Here is a 20102-nt window from a genome sequence, read left to right on the forward strand (position 1 = left end):
AGGGACACCTTAAGCCCAGCCCCTCGCAGTCACACTCTAGTGAGCGAGATTTAAATGACAGAAATTGCCACCTCGAGGGGAGGGTGAATGCGGGCCGGTCACCAAGGGCGTTGGGGGTCCTCCAGTGCAGGAGCCAGTGAGAAACATGGGGTGACTCTTGCCAGTTTGTTCACTTTGGGGGTATTGTGCATTGTGAGATCAGCAGAAGCCTTCATAACATGCTACATTGGCTTAAAGTCTGAGACGGTTTGGTTCCTTCTGAATCTTAAAGAGAATATATATTTTTTAATGTCTAAAATATCAGAGTAATCCTGACAGGCGTGGCCCAGTGGGTTGAGCATTGTCCCGTGAAATGAAAGGTCGCTGGTTCTGTTCTGGTCAGGACACATTAGCCTGGGTTGCTGGCCTGGTCCCTGGTTGGGAGTGTGGAAGAGGCAACTGATCAAGGGGCAGCCATTCGGTGTTTCTCTCACACACTGATGTTTCTCTCCCTCTCATTCTCCCTCTCTTCCATTCTCTAAAAATAAATTTTAAAACATCTTTTAAACATAAAAGCGTCAAGGCGCCTGAGTTCAGGGACTTGCCAGCAGTACGTCCCAAGTCCTGGAGAGTCTGACCTGCCCTGTGTTTCTCTGCCCCAGTTGCACATCTGGGGGGGTATTTATTTATTTGTTAGGTTATATTTATTTGTTTATTTTTGTCATCTTTACACTCAAGTAATTAACAGGGGCAGGCCCAGCTATAACAAACACACAGGGAAATGGGCAAGGGAGTAGACAGGGGCAGTTAACTGATTTGGTCTTGAACTTGAAATGTGAGGGTGGAAAAGTGATGATCCTTGGGGCTTGGAATGAGGACCAGCAGGAAGAAAACTGTCTGAGGGGGGCATGGGTATGCCCGAAGGGGTGAGGGACTACCCCTGGGGGCTCAGAGTTGAGAGGGAAGAAAAATGAGGCCCCTCCGCTGAGGACAAGGCACCTGGCTCGGTCTCCGCCTGCCCCACCCCACCCATGGAAGAGATGGGACCCACATTCCCTTGCTTCTTTCAGTGGCCCAGAGGCTGTTCCAGGTTGAGCCTCTGAAAGAAACTCGCCCAGCTCACACGTGCTGATCGTGGTGGCACAGGGCGGGGCAGCCTCGGTGATCCTTGGAGAAACCCTGCCAAGAGTCCCCTGGTGCCAGACTCAGCCCAGACCCTCTGCAGCAGCAGCCAGGTCAGTCAGCGTTCAGGGTCGACACTCTCACTGCCCCCACCACTCCCGGCGCAACCTGGTGTTGCGTCTTCACCACATCAAAGGGTACAGTCAGGAGGGCTGCCACTGTCCCTGAGATGCCGCCAGCCACAAAGCTGATGCCCACTGACGTCTGGTCCTTTGGCCTGAGCCCACTCGGCCTGCTCTTCAGCAGCTCCTAGTGGAACCAATACAGGGCTGAAAAGAGTGCTTCCCAAAGAACTGTGGGGCCCCAGCCCAGCCACAGTAAGCGCCAGCTGCCCTGAGCCATGGCGGCTCGGACACAGGCACCCAACTCCCAGTGTGACACTGTTGAACCCGAAGCTTTGTCTGTACCAGCTCTAGGGGGCTGATCAGAGTCATGGTGCCCAAGGGGGCCAGAGTACCAGCCACCATGGGCGCATAGAAGGGGTCAGGGCTCAACTACACGGGAAGGCCTTGAGTTGGTGTAGGCAGTGAAGTAGATGGCCGTGGCTGGCACAGTCATCACCAGTGTAGGTGGGAAGTCACTCCACAAGGTCCTGGTGCCCTTGTGTCCCAGTCTTCACAAAGGCATCCATGGTGCCAGTGAAGCGAGGGGGGGCCCTGAAACCAGGTGGCACAGCGGGCACCATTTGGGCACAGATACAGGGGCTCCGGGACACCATTGCAGTACAGGAGGCACTTCCCTTTGGCATGTGAAGGGGCTCCAGAATCTGGTGGGAGGCCTCAGTTCAGTGGCCACTGGGGGGCGTTGAGACTGCAGGCAAACGAACCTTCAACACATCCAGTGGGGTCCTGAAGAGAGGTGACCACAGCCCCAGCACCCAAGGTTGCTATTTGTTAGACGGCACTAATGTCCCCAGAATCCTGATCTTATAGCTTCAATTCTGTCTCTAGGTCAGTACTTGTGCAGCATGGTGCCCAGGGCTGGGCTGACCCATGGTGGCTCTGTGGCCAGTGCTGGGTCCATGCCCATTTTTTAATTTTTAGATGGAGGGGAAGGGAGGGGGAAAAGGAAAAGGCGAGAAACATTGATGTGCAAGACAAACATCTATCTGTTGCCTCTCTCACACCCCCTGACTGGGAACCTGGCCTGCAGCCCAAGAATGTGCCCTGACCAAGAACTGAACCAGTGACCTTTTGGTTTGCAGAACGGTGCCCAACCCACTGAGCCACACCAGGGCTATCCAGGAGACATTTAAATTTAGGGTCCTCAATTGGGTTACTGGGTATGTAAACCCAGGATCGACATGACTTGTTTCCTCTGAGACATCAGTTTTCTTTGCTTAGTACTTTTTAGTAAAACAGATTAACTACAGCTAAAATTATGGATTTTAAAGATAGAAAAAAAACATGCATGTGCCCTGCGGCCCTGCCCTTTGTGCCCCTGGCGTAAGTCTGCGCGGAGTGTGCCTAAGCCCGCTCCTTCCCTTCACTCACCAAAGTCTTGTAACTGCTTCTGAAACTGACCTGATGAGATGGGATGTCTAGGGATGCAGGGACAGCAGGTGCTGAGAGCTGGCACATTTCCTTCGTGTCCTGTGACCCAGAAGACTTCCACATTAGTCATGAAGAGTGTCATAACTGCTCCCATGGGCAGACTTTCTTGCCACCGCACCTTGGCCGTCCTGGACATCTGGAACATCCACATTGGCCAGGCTTTCTGTGCTGCTAACTGATGTAATGTGCACCATGCAAGAGGCAAGCTGGTCCTGCTTCTGCTCTTGCTCTGATCTGGACGGGTGCCCTAAAGCCTGCAGTAACTTTCTGGCCTAAGAGACCTAGTGTTCTGGTGTGTTAACAGTCCTCTAGGGCAGTGATTTTCAGCCTTTCTCATCTCATGGCACACAAACTACTAAAATTTTGCAATACACCAAAAAAGGTTTTTGTCAATTCCGACAAAAAATAGGTATGATTTTGATTCATTCACAGTATAGATGGCTATTGTTGAGTTGGCTGTTGCCTTTTTTTTTTTGACAGTCTAAGGGAAAAGAAGTCAGTGCCCCTGACTAAATGGTATTGCATGTTTCAGAAATTGTTGTGGTGCAGTTAGGAACTGTTGCTCTAGGGCTAGTTTTCACTCAGACAGTGTCACCAGCTCTGTGTGTTCGCTAACGTGCCGGGCTGCGAGTAGCCTGCCCGCTCAGTGCTTGGAGGTTCTGTTCCCGTGAGAGCACTTCCTAGGGCCCTCAGGAAATCCCGGCTGCCTAGTGTCGGGTTCAGCGCCTCCTGCAGGTCTCGTTTTCCTTTCTGCTCACCTTTATCCCGTTTCCGTGCTACTTGCTCATGAGGAAGGCGGCAGCGCCTGCGAATCGGTTCTTGCAAATAGAGGCATGGTACCTGCCGGTAAGACTATATAGTCTTTCTGTTGTTAAAATTTTGTAATTCCATGTACTCTTTTCTTTCCCCCAAGGTTTTATTTATATACTTTTATAGAGAGGGGTAGGGAGGGAGAAAGAGAGAAACATCAGTGTGTGGTTGCCTCTCAGACCCTCCACTGGGGACCTGGCCCACAACCTAGGTATGTGCTTTGACTGGGAATTGAACCGGTGACACTCTGGTTCGCAGGCCAGCACTCAGTCCACTAAGCCACACCAGCCAGGGCCGATGTACTTTTTAATATCCATCCTCTTTCTGAATTGAGGGTGCTTCTAGACCAGTGCACCTGCAGTGCTAGAATCCAGGCTAGTGCTTAAAAGACCCAGTCTTCGGATGCCATGAGTGTCAGTGTAAATTCACAGGTTTGCAAATAATGAATCAAGGGTGCTTTGCAGCAGCATCTGCAATAATAAAAACAGTATGTAGAGTCCCAAAACAGTGGTTCCTCAGTAAATATTTTCTGTCCTCAGAAATTGTGTAAATCTCAGAGATTTGCACAAATCTCTGAGTCTGTGTTTTGTGTAATTAGAGATTTAGACCATATATCAGCAACTATGGCACAACCTACTGGTTATAAATAAAATCTTCTCAACACATAGCTGTGTTCTCTGCTGCATACACATGTTGTCTGTAGCTGCTTTTGTGCTACAGGTTACAGTTTTGTGCTGCGGAGCTGAGTTTAGCAGAGGATGTTTGTGTAAGCCCACAAAGCAACATTTATTATTTGGCCCTTTAAAGAGAGTTTGCTGACCTCTGGTCTACACCAGATGTTCTGGTAGTTCCTCTAGTTCTGGAAAATAAAGGCATAGCTACCCTTCCCACTGAGGATCAAACGGCGGGAAAGTGCCTTTATCCTGCCAGGCGAGAGCTGTGATCTCACCATGGAAACTAGAATTTCAGAAAGATGGGAAAGTAGGTTTTTTGGGACTAAGATATAGGGAATTTCTTTCACTGAACAGGTTGTCAGGGATTCTTCCCGATTTTCTTCCCAGTGGGACTCCATTCACAGCGGAGATGTTTCTAGGTGACTATAGCTATGTTCACTTCCCCTTTTCTTTTTCTAGGTTTGAGAAACCCTCCAAGACCCCTCTTGGTGGCTGGTCCCTCCAGTACAGGAAGCAGTGATTCAGATGGTGGCCTTTTTGCTGTCCCAACAACTTTGCCACCCAACAGCCGACATGGGAAGCTCTTTTCTCCCAATAAAGAGACAGAATTGACTTTCCTTCAGCATCTGAACTCCATCAGCGTAAGTGCGAGGACTGCACCCCTGTGCTTGCTTGCTGACCCAAGTTTGCTGTGAAAACACTCTCAGGGATTGGGTGCTCTTTTCCTCACAGATGCAGTCGGATTTCTTCTTGCCAAAGCCCCGGAAATTGCAGAACCGGCACCTTCGGAAGCCACTGGTGGTCCAGGTCAGGAACCCTAGTCAGGTCTGCACAGCTTCCTGCTGGCCAAGTGGCGAGACACACTTTTTCTCCTGTGTCTCAGTGTTCACCTGAAATGGAGAGTCCCTGTCCCTTTCTTCCTCTTTCTAAATAGGATAGATAAAGTAATAACAGGGTCCCTAACCACATCTGAAATTAAAGATAATCTTTGCACAACATGAAAACTACTTGCCAAAAAGATGAAGTTCTGGGGATTCAAGTTTCAGGAACGTTCCAGATTAGTATGTATTTGAGGGCTTTCAGAACATCGCTTCATAAAAACTGCTTCAGTGGAAGCAGTTGGCAAGGTTTGTGGATTGGTCAGAGGCCAAACTGCATCAGTGTTCATAGTGATGATGACTGCGGGACCTGCAGGTGACATGTGCAGACCAGAGAGGAGATCCAGGAATGAGCTGCATGTGAGAAAGAGGGCGGAGGTAGAAAGATAAAAGGTGAAATGACTGCAGACTGAGAAACTTATCAATATTCGTTGTTTTGGGATTAATGCTTAGATCTCCTTTTGTTAGGCTCTTAGAAATCTCTTGAGATTAATTTATTTAGAAATGAAAGATTGCATGATGCGTCTTAGGAAGGAAGATGTATTCTAAATCCCAAGTGTTTTTGTGTATGCGTGCAGACTGTAGTTGGCTTTTGAACAGAAAGTACATTTGGAGCAGAGCAGGCACGTCTTTTAACAGGTCACCCCACCGCCTCACAGCGCTGAGCAGATCTGAGGGCCCTGTCCAGTTGGCAGCCCCAGGATCACTCCCTTTGCTCCTTGCCAACACTTTGGCACACCTCTGAGGAGCATAGGGGTGTCCTTGGTATGTCAGCAGAGAGGCAGCTGTGCCCTCAGAGCTGGAGGTCCTCAGGACACTTTTGGGTTGACAGATACTTTCTGTTAATGTTTTACTTTAAAGAGTAACCATTTCAGCAGTTAATGTTTCTTTAGATGGTATTTGTCACATTGGAACTTAATTATTCCCACACAAAAGTTCTGGGCAGATAGGCAGGCGTGGGCACCGGGATGGGGTGGAGGGCCTCAGGCCCTTGGCCTGTATTACAGCCAGCAACTTTATTTTCTTCTTCTTCACCCCAAATTTGAGGAGGCCCAGAATAAGCGGGTGTCCTTTGTAACAGTCCACACTGAGCAGTTATAAAGAGATGTATGTGATTAGTTGCATTCCAGCCAAGTCCAGAAGAACTTTCTGGATTAACAGTGGATGGCTCTGACATTTCTGCAGAGAAATGCAGAGCCATTTCCCTGGGAGAAGGTTTGATCTCTGGGATTCAGAGAGGACACAATGTTCGGGGCTCTGTATCCACAGGGTATGTTCGTCCTCAGACTTTTTCAGGAGCCCTTGTGTCATTAGCTCTGGAACCAGAGCCATCTGGTCACGCTCAGCTTGCCATTAACTGGAATATCCATTTATAACTCTTCCCTGCTTTCCTGAGTGATATTTGGTATTGGGGTTTTTCTTGTCACCTGATTGTTGGCAGTTTTCCCTCCACAGAGAACCCTGCTTCCTAGACCATCTGAAAACCAGTCCCACAATGTCTGCTCCTTCTCTATCATGTCAAATTCCTCCATAACTGGTAAGCACTGGGGCTCCTGGGGTTGGCTTTTCACTCCACCTTACTCGCATGTGACCTCATCTTTGGGAATGGCGGGCGTTTGCTTTCACAGCTCTTGGAGGGCATTTCCAGCACTCACCTGTCCAGTCTGCCAGCCGACACTGAGTGTGCCCCCGGCTGGGCCCAGGCTGCAGTCGGGCAGACGTGGACTCTGACAGGTGGGGCACAGGCAGCTTCCTACGAGGGTGGGCTTCCGTGGCCTCTCAGGGACCCTCTGCTTAGTGTAGTCTGCCCTCTCTCTGATGTCTTGTCAGGCTTTTTGTTTCTTTGTTTTATTCTTTGGAATAGATGTGACCTTGGGGTGTACAACTTAGGCCTTCCATAGGTCTCTAAAGTCACTGACTGCCCTGGCTCTGTCTTACTTACTTCAGTGAGAATTTTTTAGTGAAACACATACTCTATGATTTAGTTTTTGAATCAATCTTGATTTTCTTTTTTTAAGGTTTTTTTTTTTTCCTTTTAGAGGGAAAGGAGAGAAGGAAAGGGAGGGAGGAAGAGAGGAAGAAAAACATCTATCTGTTGCCTCTCCCACGCACTCCCCCCCATCCCCCCAAGGTGACCTGGCCCGCAACCTAGGCATATGCCCTGACCACAAACCGAACAGGTGACCTTGCAGTCTGCAGGCTAATGCCCAACCCACTGAGCCACCAGTGAGGCCTCAGTCTTGATTATGACATTTCAGATTTCCTTAACTGCTAGACCCAGACAGCTGTCGATTGGTTTTTCTCATTTCTCGTTTTTATCTGCAGAAAGCCTAGTAGAAAAGAGCCCAATTGCAGAGGCAGAATCTGAGTCCAAGATTTGATGCTCTGACTTTCTCAGAGGATCTTGTAGGTTAGCTCAGGTGTGCATCACCCTTAAAGAGCTCTCACCAGGGGATGACAGTGCTGACCGACGTTATCCCCCAAGGGCACAGCAGTGCCGCCATCATGGATGCCAGAGTTTTCTCCTCAGTGGGGGCCTGTTTGACCTCCAGCTTCTTCAAGTTAGCACATATTCGCAATGTTCAGTGTGGTTTCCACCTTGCCTCAGCTTCCGTGGTCCTGACTGGCTGTGAAGTAAACTCTGTAGCTCCCACCGTGCGCTGGGGGCAAGCGGGCTTAATGCAGCTGCTTTCTGTTCTTGTTCTCACAGGGAGAGGATCGTTCCGGCCCATCCAGTCCTCCCTGACCAAAGCGGCTCTGTCTCGGCCAATCATGCCCAAGGTCCTTCCACCCCAGGCCACAGGCCACCTGGCCAGTAAGTTTTTGTGACCAGGATGGAGACAGACACCACTGAGGGTTCTGAGTGATGTTTCTGTTTTCTTCTTCCCCAAGCCATGCTGTCTTAGTGTCCTCCAGAGAGAACAGGAGAGTCATTGCCCTTGCTCATCAAAATGAGCCATGAGGGAGAGGCTGTTCCTGTGAGCCCTGTGGAGCGTGTTTGGGATGTCAGTAGAGCTTGGGTTGGCAGTGTCTTTTCTGTTGCCAGGTGCTGTTGACTTAGCAGCTACAAGTGCTGGCATTATCCCCGGGAGCCCCCTCCCCGTCTTGGACGCCGAGGGCTTGTCTGGCATCTCTCCACTGTCTTCGGATGAGGCGACAGCTACCCTCTCGGGTCACAACTCTACTGGCACCCACCAAAATAGAGACCCTATTCCCACTGTGGGGGTGAGTGTTTAGAAGGGCTTCTCTGAGCTACCACCAGCTCTCAGGATGGGTTGGTCACTCTCCAGAGGGAAGGGAGCCAAGATAACAGGACTGAGGTCATGCTGGACTCCAGTTCTGCCTCAGGAGGGGACAGGTCGGGATGGCTGAAGGAGAGCTGTAAATCAGAGAAGCCCTGGTATGCGTGAGTGCCACATGGCTCAGAGGAGAGAGCCATAGAAGGAGACAAAACTGCGAGAGGCTTGCTGGGTGACACTGGAGAATCAGAACTGAGACAAGGAAGAACTGTATGTCAGCAGACTTCTCTGTCAGCTTGGCCTGAGAAGGAACATGAACCAGGTTCATCGACATTGGGCCCAGTGGCCCCTGACCAGCACTCCTCTCCACCTTTGTCAGCCCTCAGGTTTCTCTGGTTTCACAGCCCAGCCCTGCCTGAAGACTGTGAGGTTTTGAATTTACAATCTTAAGTGCAGCAACTTGCTGGCCCACCCTCCAGAAGCAGTGGGCTTGCTTGTCCACACTGGAAGAGGTTTTCAACCTAGACCACAACGTGTTGGTCTGCTGCTGGTTGTTTAGGAAGCTGGGGAGTGGGATCACTCTTTCCTTAGGAGCTTAATGTCTCGCTAGCCTTTGGGCAGAGGACTGGCGGGCTGTGTGTAGGGGCTCATTGGCACTCACGATGTGTTCTTTCCTTGTAGAGTACAAGCGATCCATTTATCAGCATCCCCCCAAGGCCTGAGCAGGAGCCAATGACAGACGACTTCCAGGTAATGTGTGCTGATGGCTGCTAAGCAAAATAGCTACGCCAGGAACCCCCTCCAGTGCTGAGTCCCTGTCCTCCTGGTCCTGCCACCAGACCTAGCACCCCTGCTGTGGACTGCCAGGATGTGACAAGGACACATGGACACCCAGTGGCTTTGTTCTTCCATTGCCCAAATAGAACACACATTTCCCATCTATGGCTGATTCAGACACAGTTTTGGAAGATCAGTTTCTTGAGCTAAGGGGAGGAGGTTATCGGCTGGTAGCACTCCTCAGCGCTCACCTTCTGCCTGGGTGTTACCAGCTGTCTTGCCATCAGGGGAAGCAGGTCCAGGGTAGCATCCTAGAGTGGTTTCCAGAGAAGTAAATCCCCCACTGTGTTTCTTACTGGGAAGGGAGAGTTGCCTTCTAGGGTCATCACCTCTCTGTTGACTTGCCCATCACTTTGTTACCACCAAGAGGGGCTGAGGTGGATTCGTTTGCTCTTTATTAGGGATCGATTGTGTCTGAACAGCTCCCCATCTCCCACCAGGGTTCGCCTGTTCTCTCCTTATCAGAGCTGTCCAAGGCTCCTCCCCACAATGGACTGTCCACCTCGCCCTTGGCAGAGGGCTCCAGCACGCGGCTCTCCCCACCTAATGTTTCTGCTCTGCTGGATATCTCCCTGCCTGGCCCACCTGAGGACGTGCTCTCGCAGGGAGAGCCTGCTACTCAGATCAGTGACTCCATTATCGAGATTGCCATCAGCTCTGGCCAGTATGGTAATGCCCCTGCACACCCTTCTTGGAGTCAGTTCCCCATTAGGTTAGGGGATATGGGCTTGCCCTTGACCTCCCATCTGAGTATTTGCCAAACCTGCTGGGTATGTTTTCCCATTCCGTTCTCCTTTTGCATAACGAGCACCTGCCTTGGCCAGCAGAAGCAGGGGCAGCACAGGTCAATGAGGTATGCCTAGCTGGGATCTATGGCTGTTTATGGTCTGGTGAGATAGCTCCTGACCTTGAGACTGCTAGTGGGCCAGTGAGGCCTCTTCAGCCTGAAGAGATTAGATGGAGCATTGTCCTAGTTGGTTATGAGTCTGGGTGGACGCCTTTGGGTTTTGCATGTTCCAGGAGAGGGTTGGTCTGATGCCCCGATAGTGATGTAGTTGGCATCTACTGATGTGATTCAGACCATAGATTCAGAAGGAGCTGGGGTCACAGCCTGGCAGGGCATGGCTGTGGGCAGGTCATTGGCTCATTTGTGAACTGGGAATAGCGTGCACTTCACAGGGCTGTCGTAAGCACCTGTGAGGGGATTTAGGTGAAGTTCTGGGCATATAAGGCCTGACTCCATCAGTGATAGCTGCGGCTATTTTCATTCCCTAGTGTGGGCGTGTGTTTCTGCTGTAGGGGGAATCCCCTTCACAGACCAGTGTTGTTTATCCTTTTGGGGGGTCCTAGCAGTGTCTTAGGTCTCCAGAGTTCACTGGGCCTTAGTGGTAGGTTGAGGAAGCGGGGTGACACAGATATGTGCCATGTCTGACCCAGGATTTTGGTTGACAGGTGAAGGAGTCCCTCTTTCTCCAGCAAAACTAAATGGCAGTGACAGTTCCAAGAGTCTCCCCTCCCCATCCGGCAGCCCCCAGCCAGACTGGATTGCCTCACCCACCCACGACCCCCAGTGGTGCCCCAGTGACCCCACGGACTCATCCCTCAGCAGCTTGTTTGGTGAGTGTCGGGGGTGCCCAGGTGTGTGTCCTAGACAAGCAAGGGACAAGCAGGGCTCCACATGGTGAACTTACTGGGGGGGACTAGGATCTGGATTCTCTGTGCCATCTGGCAGAACTCCCTCTAGGACCATTTGCTTCTTTTCCAGGTTTATTTTTCCTTTACCACTTACATGTGAGAGAATGTCCGAATCTTCAGTGTGCAGTTTACTGAGCTTTGGCAGATATAAACCCTTGTAACCCACAGCACAGTTGAGATGTAGCCCACGTCCATGTCCCCTGTGCCCTTCTGCAGCCCAGCCATCTGTCCTGGCCCCTTCCCAACCAGGGTCTTCTGTTCTTGCTGCCAATAGTGGGGAGAAGTTGGCTTTTTATCCTCTTAGCCTCCCTCTTTTTTTTCTCAGCAAAGTATTCTGATGTGGCCAGTCCAGCTGTCTTGTGGCACAGTTTGGCACATTTGCAGGGTGTGTTCATCCTCACGGGGCCCCAGGTGTCTGTGTGATGGGAGGCGGGTGTTGAGGAGAGGCTCACTGGCCTCCGTGGGAAGGGCTTCTGAGACATGTCCAGATCCACGCACTTCGCCTTTTTAGAGAGCAGCCAGCACGTACACGTGGCCGTTGGACTGCAGCCCCAGGGAGGAGTGCGCTGTCCACATGTTGAACGGGGTCAGCACCCTATGTGGGTGCCACACCCGACAGCCCAGAATGTGGCTCTGCGCTGGGTGATTCAGGGAGCCAGCACCCGAAGAGTGTCTCTTGTTATATCAGAGCCCCATGGAACAGTACAGACCACTGCAAAGTCAAGTACAAATTGTGAAAACTTGGAAGCCACCTTACATGGAGGTGGGAGTGGTGACTGGAGAGCGGAATACTGAGCACCCCTGGAAATATGAGGCCAACTTAAGTGTGCTTCTGGGGACCCTCCCAGGCTCCCTGAGAAAAACCAGGGCAGCCGTGGCTCTACACAAAGCGCGGTGTGTGGGCAGAGGCCTGCGTGCTCCTGGTGAGGCCACCTCCAGCCCACAGGGTCCTTCTCTTGGCCTGGTGCTAACCAAGCCAGTCTCAGGGCTTGTTCCTCCTTCTCTTGGCAGCAAGCTTCATCTCCTCGGATAAGGGCCGGAAGATGCTGCCGACTCCCGTGGGGACCCACAGTGGCACCTCCCTGCTGGGCCCCAGCCTGCTAGATGGAAACTCGAGAGACTCGTTTGTGTCCAGATCCTTGGCCGATGTGGCAGAGGTAAGTACACCGCCTCAGGCATGAATTAGACTTCCAACCCATGTACCAGAGGTGGCCAAGTCCCTTCAGCTGACCTGTTTGGTTATTAAGAACTATTCATCGTGATGTCAAAACCAGGAGTCAGCACACGCATATCCAGGTCTCTGGCTTCTGAGAAGGGAAACTCTGGTGGCAGACAACAAAGTAGTAGCTGAGCCCTGAAGGTGTCAAAACCTGGTAAGTCCCGTTGTCATGGTTGACTGTGGGGACTCTGAGGCTAAGCAGATCTTGTGTCCTCCGCCAGCCGCTTGGCCTCAGGCAGGTAGCACTGCCTCTGTGGTGCCGACGTTCCTGGTAGAGGAGTCAAGAGCACTCGCAGGAGGCTGTGTCGTCGCTGCTGCTGTCTGACTGGAGGGAGCCTTCGAGCGGCACCCACCTGTCTCATTACTTGTCACTGCCCCCCAGGCAGGACAGGGGGCTCTGCAGGAAGGGTACAGGGACTCCCATGGGCTCCTCTCATGGTCAGGGTGATGACCATGAAGTCACACTATGGCAGACCCTTGCAGTAGAGATGTGCAAGCAGGACTCGGTGTGTGACCCTCATCTGTGGACCGGAATGCCCTCCTTCTTAGGCCAGGTTGTCTACTCGTGCAGCCACCCCGACTCCATCCCACACGGTGTGAGTAGTGTCTGGGCAAGGAAGGCTTGCAAGGACGTACAATGGTTGAAGGAGTGGAGACAGGTACATTTAACTGTAAGGCAAGGGACAAAGTAACAGGTGCTGAAGAGAGAGTTTATGCTTAAAGTGACATCTAGAATGCCACTCGGATGGGCTTTGTCCTGTTGTTAAAAGTCCTAGGGCAGTATTTCCCGCACTCTGGTTCCCTGGGTTGCTGAGGGATTCGTGAGTGTCCCTCAAGGGTTTTATAGTGACATTCTGGAGGGAAGCCCTGGCTCAGAGGAGGCTCACACAGTGGCGTCCCCTGGCCATTCAGCTCCCGGTATCTCCACGCGAGTCTTACTAAGATCTGAGGAACCTGATGGGAAGGCTTTGGAGGATTCTCAGCTGACCCCTGGTGTGAGTAGAAATTTCTGCCAAATACAAGCTAAAGAGAGCAATATAATAAATATAGTAAATTGCCTCCCTCTTGAGCATTTTCGTGGCCACAGAACCTTTGTTTAGAGAACGTTTCTTGACTCTTAATGTCCCCCAAAAGGCTGTCTCTTTCCCTTCCTGTGTCTGTGTGGACGTCGTTTATAAGCGCCTAGCTCCTGTGAAGGTGGGCACTGCACAGACACCCCAAGACAACACGCCAGGTGCATTCATGGACTGCTAAACCCACATCCAGTAACACACGGTCACCTGCAGAAACAGCAGGTGTTTATCAAAAGGATCTGACCAGACACGGCGCACATTCAAAAACATGACTGTTTTTAAGATAGTCTTTATCATGTAGAAGTGCAGTTTGAAACGTGGCCGAAATGATCTGATGGTAGGATTTGAATTAAAGTGATGGGAGCAGAGTGTGCTGGAGAGCAGGGCCTAGACTGGCCACGGATTGATGAGGCTGGTGACGGACGTGTGGAGGGAAGGCAGTCACTGTTCCCTCTACTTTTGAAAACAAATTGCAGTTTGTTCTATTTCTCATAATAAAAGTTTTAAAATTCAGTTCAGGCCACACCTCTACTCAGAATTTTCCAAGGCTGCTTATTTCATTATATCGTGTAGTTCGTCGATGACGTTCCAAGCACTGTGACAGGCACTGAGTGAATGAAACAAACCCTTCCGCCAGAGGCTTCCACTCCAGTAAAGGAGACTGTGTGTTCCACGTATTTGTCCACAGAATGAAATGGCAGCACCTAAGAGCTTCCCGTGCACACTTGCGGCTCTCTCTCCTTGTCCTCAGCTCTTCCGTACTCACCGTCCCGTCCAGGAGCTCTCTCACTAATGACAGAGCCGAGGCCTGTCCCACCCCAGCCTCTTGCACTTCCTGTTTCTTCGGGCAGGAATGTGCTCACCGCCCCCGTGGCACACTGTCCCCTGTCTCCACTTAGGTCTCCTGGGCAGCCCCACAGTGTCTGTGTTCCACTCTGTGCCATGTGTCTGTCTGTCTGACAGTCTTCCCCCCACAGTCTCATAGAGAGGGAACCACCACTCAGACCCTGGCAGCCAGTTGCGCCAGGCTCACAGCAGGCTCCCTGCACACTTGTCAAAACAAGTGAGAATTCAGGCTGCAGCACACGGGCAGGGGTGGGGGCAGGACCTCCACGGCGGCCCTCTGGCCTTCCTCCTCTCGACATTGTATTTCCTTACATCAAAGAAAGTGTTAAAGAGTATTCGCACACACATCGGGTCGGGAAGAAGAGGAGCATCGGCAGGATGTCGGTCTTTTGAGGAAACAGGTTCTTTGAAGATGTAATTCCAGCAGTCAGGAAGTAGAGGCTGCTGTGTATATATTCTTGTGTAGAGGCACAGAAACTATTATTTGGGCTTTCTACAGAGGGAGGCATTCTTGTTGGTCACTGTGATACCAAGATTGGACACAAAGGGGGGAGTGAGAGTTACTGAAAAATTGCAAACAGACCGGGTGCTCGGCCGGCGTGTTGTTTCTGACAGACACAGTCTAGAGGCGTGTGCTGCTGAGAAAGCACATGTGCACACAGCTGTGGGGTGGGGCCTGGCCGTGCAGTGCTAGCACATGGTGGGCAGGCTCACTGCAGCCTGGTCGCATCCTTCAGCGGACTGCACCTGCCTTCCCCAACCAAAGACCAACTGTCTTCACAGAGTTGTTCCTATAGTCTAGTTTTAATTCTATTGTTAAAAGTAAGTTACTTTAAATATACATATACATATACATATACATATACATGCAAGTATATGTGCGTGTGTGTGCAGGTTACCTATACAGGCACAGAAGTGAGGGGAAATCTCAGTTCAGTGAAAAAGAAACTAATTTAAAGATGCTTTATATGTAGAAATTGTTTGACTCTACAGTTCTCACACTTACTGGGGGCAAAATGTAGTTGTTAGAGGAAATTACTATAATGTACATCCAGTGTGTTGTGTTGATCAAGTTATGTACCAAAATGGAAAGATAGGTTTGAGAAGTTGTTCGGAAGCCTTGGTATTTAAAAAACTGGCAGTATTTCAAAGACATACTCCTAATAATTCATCTCCCCTTCTAATTATGAGCTAGAAGATTACAGAAGCTGAATTTCAGAATATTACCTTCCTTACATACTAAGGCAAAGTTATTTCTGCCCCAAAAGAGACAAAATTGGGAAAGGAAGTTCATTTGAGCCCTGATCAATCACACATCTGTTAAGAAACTTATTGGTTTTTGTGGCACCCTCAGTAAGCAGTTGCCTTGTCAGTGAACAAGGTGCAGTGATGTTTCAGGTAAAATAGAAATGTGGTTCTTAACATCTTAACATTCTTAACAGAACAGTTCTAATCCTGTCGTTTGTTATCACTGTTAGATTTCATAGTTGCCTTTCTAACTCCTTAGCACGGTTTGAGAAAATACATTAATGCTGCTTACTAGTTAAAAAAAAAGTTTACTGAAACCAGTGTATAAGACGTAGAAGAGCCCTACTATGTACTCTTTTCCTCAAAATGAATGTGAGAAGTAGAAATTTTCTACCAGCATATTTATCCTGGTTCAATTCTAATGGGATGTCATGTTAACTTCATGTTATGATTAATAAAAGTATCTTCTTACTCAAAAAAAAAAAAAAACCCAGAGTATAAAAAGATGGGCTATTCTGAGACCCTTCCCAGAGTGCTGGGCTGCCATTACACGGCAAATCGCTGGGAGAGTACAGTCTTCACTGTAGAGAGACTTCAGGTCTCAGGTTCGTTTGCCTTAGACTGGAAGTCCCAGTGGTGGCCATTCTCCTCCAGTCTAGATGGCAGACCACCACCAGCTGATGTCTTGCCTTGTGTCCTCTGCCCACAGGTTGTGGATTCCCAGCTGGTGTGCATGATGAACGAAAACAGCGTCGACTACATATCTCGGTTCAACGACTTGGCCCAGGAGCTGTCCATTGCTGAGCCCAGCCGCCGAGAAGTTCTGTTCGATGGCAGTGGAGGTGCACCCCCTGTCAGCGACCTGTCCCAGTGAACGTACCTCATCATGGGGGCATCCTAGAGGCATCATAGGAGGGCTTACGGGGCTAGTGGTCCTCAACTGTGGTGGGTATAGCCCTCTTCAGACTAGAAAAACACAAATCAAGCCCAGGACCCCCAGAAGACGGTCAGAATGGAGACACCTCTGCACTCCAGAACATGCAAAGTGCTGGAAGTCGTGTCCCAACAGGCATAGGGCAGCAGTGGCCTGGGAGATGAGGCCGAGTTCTGGAAGGGTCAGTGTCAGACATCACTGTGGCCTTGGAGCGGTTCTTCGTTCTTCACCAGTTGTGGGATCTCATATTGGGGTCTGCGTAACGACTGTGTATCTCCACCCAGGCTTCTGCCTTGTTTGTTGTCTTGGACAGTCCACTGGGTTTTAACTTTCTGAAAGAAAGGGGTGCGTCCTGGGTATGTCCCGGTGTAGTTGTTGTGTCGGGGAAGTTGTAATCTCCCTGCTCTCTGCAGGGAGCCTCCAGACCATGGCCACATTCTTTCTGCCAAACCTGTGCCACACTTTGGTTGCTTCTCTGCAGAGTGATGATGGAGGGAGGCAGGGTGGGGGGAACTGCTAGGCCTGGCCTGGGCTTTGCCTGGTGATATCTGCACCCATAGACAGCAGACACTTCAGGGGACACTGATCACAGGGCAGCAGGAGGGTCCCAAGTCAGTGTAACTGGTGCCATCACCCCAGGAATACTGATCCTGCCTGGTGCTTCCCCATCTGGATGTTTTTTTCCAAACAGGGAAGGGAAGAATCATGTCTTCTGCATGATTGTGTGGACTTTTAGAAAAAATCCTGGTAATCTGGTGGGAGAATGTTTCTCTTATTTGAAGAATTAGACAATGAAGAGGTAAAACAATTTAGTTGGTTTCCTTCCTGCATCCATCTCCAGGTTTCCTCTAGGTGAGGATCTACAATGTTACTTCTCTCTATTGGGATGATGCCTGAGCTCTTGTTTGACTACAGTTAAGACTTTCCTGATGCGTTCTTGAACTTCTGGTGTGTTACTGTTTGGCATCTGTGACCATTCGACTGTGCAGGGATGGTTTTCTCCTTCAGTCCCTTTTGCCTTTTGTTAGCCTAAGAGCATAAAACACTATGATGCATAGGTTTAATCCCTTGTGTCTGCTTTTGTCCTGTGGTCTCCTATTTCACTGCGTCCTGGTGCAGTTAGAGCGCTAACCACATCCCTGTGTTGTGCTCTGTGAACTTCCCTGGGTGATCAGTTGTCACCCCTGCAGGGGGTCCAGCATCTAGTTCTTCCACAGAACGGAGCTATAACAAGGCTCCCACTAGCCTTTCCAGGAGTTTTTCCTCTAACGTGGCTTCCTTCTTTCAGACCTGGTTCTAGGCACAAGCATCACTCACAGGAAAAGTTCCAAAGCTCTGGAGATATGAAAGAAAGGGACCCGGCGCTGCGTTATTAAAAGATATAGACAGCATTGTTTGAACCAGAGTATCTTTAAAGTACTTGTGTTTTGTGATCAGTATATCAGCTTCCCGAAATTAGTACCTTATTGAGCTGAACAAGATCAGAATATCTTTCTCTGAGCATCTTACTTTGTTGGGTCTGCAGTAGGTTAGGAAACCAGGCTGAGCTTAGGCCACAACTAGCTTCCTCATAACTCTCCACTGCGTGGGACCAGAGATGCCAAGTAATGTTAGAGCACAGATGCCAATGGCGGTGTGTGCTGTGCCAGAGTTGTAGGGCTCCTGAGCTGCGTGCGTGTTCATCGGGGGACACCTGGCGGCAGCTGGTCAGTTGGCACCTGTTACTCAGTGATCCAGAAAAGGAGAAAACTCTGGAAACTCAGATCAGCTTCTGTAGGCTATTTGGTAGCACTTCCTGCCTAGGTCTCTGGCATAGGCTCCATTTGGGAGTTGCTGACTGGCCGGTGTCATTCATTGGGGGAAGTGGGCTACAGAAAAGAGTAGACGAACTCTTCTCACCTGTAACAACGTTCACAAGTTTTCAGAGAATTCTGCTTCTTTAGCAATCAGATACTTAATATAAGTGTTTGTTTGCCATATTAAGGGGGAAATGGTGTCATTTGTAGCATTATAAGGATGAAAGCATTTTTTTCCCAGCCTAAGTGAATATTAAAATAAGCAACTGTTAGAGGCTAAAATTTGCAAAAGACCCAAATAGGAAAGCCTCCCGTCTCCTGCATCTTTCTCTGCCTTTCCGTGGAAGTTGTACTAGTTTCAGTATACACCTGTGGCTTCCTTGTACATTTGCACATGTTGTAATTAAGAACAGATCGGTTTCTCAGAGACATGTTTTCCTGGTCACTCTAATGTCGTCTAGCATCTTTTTGCTGATTCATCTTTTATGAAGAGTGACTGTCTCTGGTCTCGGGGGAGTTGGTGTTGTGGCCTTGGTTCTTACTGTGACTGTCCAGTGGTGAGCATTCCCTTCTCTAAAAACATGTACATCGGTCATCACAAGGTTCCACATGAAGTTTGTGATGACATTTTTTATTTCTCTGTATCTTCTGGGCGTAGAGCACTTGCTCTACATCCAGGAAGTGGGGATAATTGGAAACATTTCATCAGCTAATCTACTTGCTTTCTCACATCTTCAGGTTCTCAGCCTCAGAATCTCATTCTTTAGCATTCTGTATCATGGCCTCAATTCTGATGGGTGTCTCTTTCAGTGTAATAACATTTTAACCGATATCACACCATGGAACCCAAACTTGTGCAGAAAAAAGTTATGGAATAAAACACTGGAAACAAGCGGATGAGGAGCAACCAGCTGCTGTGGGTTGTTTTTGTTTTTTAAGGCATTGAGATCTATCAGATGCATTTGTGAGGAAATAGGGCACTTTGTCTTGAGAGGGGAAAAGAACCACAGCAGACCTTTCCTGTCAAAGCTCTCCTAATCCCACAGTAGTTTGTAAGTCTCACTAAGTTCAGGCTTGGAAGCACTACAGCAACCTGTACCCTTTGTTCTAAAACAGGATAACTGGCTCCAGAGCTTCTGGTCTGGGCAGCGGAATTTACTGCTGTTTCTTTTAAATAATCGTTAAGCCATATCATATAAGGTTTTTGGCTTGTTTGAGATGTGAATTTGTTTTATAGATAATAAATATACATATACAATGTATGTATAAAGCAGAATGCCTGTCCTTCCTGATTACTTTTTGTACCATATTGTAAATTACATTATTTATTCTTTACCAATTTTGGGAATAAAAGGTGTTTCGGTTATTTAATATAATAAACAAAAGCTGTTAAACTTCTTATGTTTAAATTTCCAGTTTAACTTGTAAATGTTTTTATTATTGTGCATAAATACATACTAATACTTGATCTAATAACTTGTTTCTGCCTTTTTTTAAGAGCATTTTAAAAACAGTTGAAGTGGCTTTTCATTTGGTTGGTGAGCTCTCAGAAGAATAGAAGGGCTGTCTGCAGTGTAATTTATTAACAGAACAGAACACTGCCGACTATGTTTTACTTTTGTTTTTGAGTCGAAGAAGGAACTGGCGCACTTTATCCCTTGCTCCCTATTTATGAAGATGTCTTTCTGAGGCGCTCCAGGACTGGGAAGGACAGGAACTGCCGAATCCCTGAACAGATAATTCGGATTAGTGGCCTTTGCCAACCACCGCACCTGCCATTGACTAGTTTGCAAAATCCACGGTCTCCTGACAGATATTTCCACCATCCCTTCAGAATAAACAGCGAGTCAGTGGCCTTGGGGAAGTGGTTGCCTTCTAAGTCTAGACTTGGCCCCCCTGCCCCCTTACACCCGCGTGTCTGCGTCCCCAGGGCCTGTCTTCGGCCCCTCGTGGCTGTCGGTAGGGTAGCGCGCTCTCCGCCCAGGAAGCATTCCAGGTGAAAGGCCTGGAGGGGAGTGGGTTGGGTTGGCCTCAGGCCGCCAGCTGCAAGAACCTACGTCACGGCCCCGCCCATCGGGGCCAGCCCGCCTTCTGTTGGCCTCCTGCCCAATGCTGATGCCTGACACCAGCTCCCACCAA

At 49.5% G+C, this 20102-nt stretch overlaps 1 protein-coding gene and 1 pseudogene across 2 annotated transcripts in view; one reads left to right on the plus strand and one right to left on the minus strand.

The window, feature by feature from the left end:
- CRAMP1 (cramped chromatin regulator homolog 1) overlaps positions 1–19400 on the plus strand; it is a 66729-nt gene extending 47329 nt beyond the window's left edge. For both annotated transcript variants that reach the window (XM_037157127.2, XM_037157128.2), the window contains exons 12-21: positions 4658–4839; positions 4931–5005; positions 6532–6613; positions 7787–7891; positions 8123–8301; positions 8997–9065; positions 9593–9821; positions 10605–10769; positions 11859–12004; positions 15943–19400. In XM_037157127.2, coding sequence (XP_037013022.2) covers positions 4658–4839; positions 4931–5005; positions 6532–6613; positions 7787–7891; positions 8123–8301; positions 8997–9065; positions 9593–9821; positions 10605–10769; positions 11859–12004; positions 15943–16107 — 1397 coding nt within the window. In that variant the 3' untranslated portion in view covers positions 16108–19400. The remainder of the gene's footprint in view (positions 1–4657; positions 4840–4930; positions 5006–6531; positions 6614–7786; positions 7892–8122; positions 8302–8996; positions 9066–9592; positions 9822–10604; positions 10770–11858; positions 12005–15942) is intronic.
- LOC119058231 (probable mitochondrial glutathione transporter SLC25A39) lies at positions 1046–2087 on the minus strand (annotated as a pseudogene).
- Positions 19401–20102: the final 702 nt, after the last annotated feature.

This window comes from Artibeus jamaicensis, unplaced genomic scaffold (assembly GCF_021234435.1).
Source record: "Artibeus jamaicensis isolate MK-2021 breed Jamaican fruit bat unplaced genomic scaffold, CSHL_Jam_final contig_700, whole genome shotgun sequence".
In the NCBI taxonomy this organism is placed as follows: Eukaryota; Metazoa; Chordata; class Mammalia; order Chiroptera; family Phyllostomidae; genus Artibeus; species Artibeus jamaicensis.